We start from the raw sequence: 571 nt of genomic DNA on the forward strand, positions 1-571 counted from the left end.
GCCGGGCGCAGACACCGGGCCCGGCTCCCGAGGGCGCCAGCGCGGCCCCGGGGAGCACGAGGAGCCGGCGAGCGCGCGGCCTGCTGTTGGCGGCCAGGTCCCGGGGCGCCCCAGCCGCCGACTGCAGGGGCGGGGCCGGCCGGACCCCCCACGGCGGCCGCGGGACGGGCGCGCCAGGCACCTGCCGCCTGCGCCGCGGCGACCCGGGCGGGCTCAGCTCTCACCTCGTCGGTTCATCGGCCGGATCCGCACCGCCACTTTCACTTTAGAGTCCCCCATCCTGCGGACGCCGGGGCTCTCGCTCGGCTTCCGTCTGCCGCGGCCACCGGGCGACTCCTCGGGGCTGACCCGGCGGGAGGGGGCCGTGAGGGGCGGGGCCGGGGGCGGGACCTAGCCCGGGGGCGTGGCTGCGGGGGCTCCCGGCGCGCCGCACTGCACGATGGGACTTGTAGTCCCTGCGGGCAGGGGGCGGGAAGCTTCAGGGCGCGCTTAGCTCGCCTGAGCTGGTAGCCCGCGGTTGGGGCGTTTGTATTAATAAATGCCCGTTTCCTTCTGCACCATGCTTATCCTC

The 571-nt window shown here is 76.0% G+C and overlaps 1 protein-coding gene across 1 annotated transcript in view; it reads right to left on the reverse strand.

Annotated features, from left to right (window-relative positions):
- KIF13B (kinesin family member 13B) overlaps positions 1-279 on the reverse strand; it is a 172319-nt gene extending 172040 nt beyond the window's left edge. Inside the window, exon 1 of the mRNA XM_012654927.1 lies at positions 225-279. Within this exon, the coding sequence (XP_012510381.1) occupies positions 225-279 (55 nt within the window). The remainder of the gene's footprint in view (positions 1-224) is intronic.
- Positions 280-571: the final 292 nt, after the last annotated feature.

This window comes from Propithecus coquereli, unplaced genomic scaffold, assembly GCF_000956105.1.
Source record: "Propithecus coquereli isolate 6110/MARCELLA unplaced genomic scaffold, Pcoq_1.0 Scaffold451, whole genome shotgun sequence".
Taxonomy (NCBI): domain Eukaryota; kingdom Metazoa; phylum Chordata; class Mammalia; order Primates; family Indriidae; genus Propithecus; species Propithecus coquereli.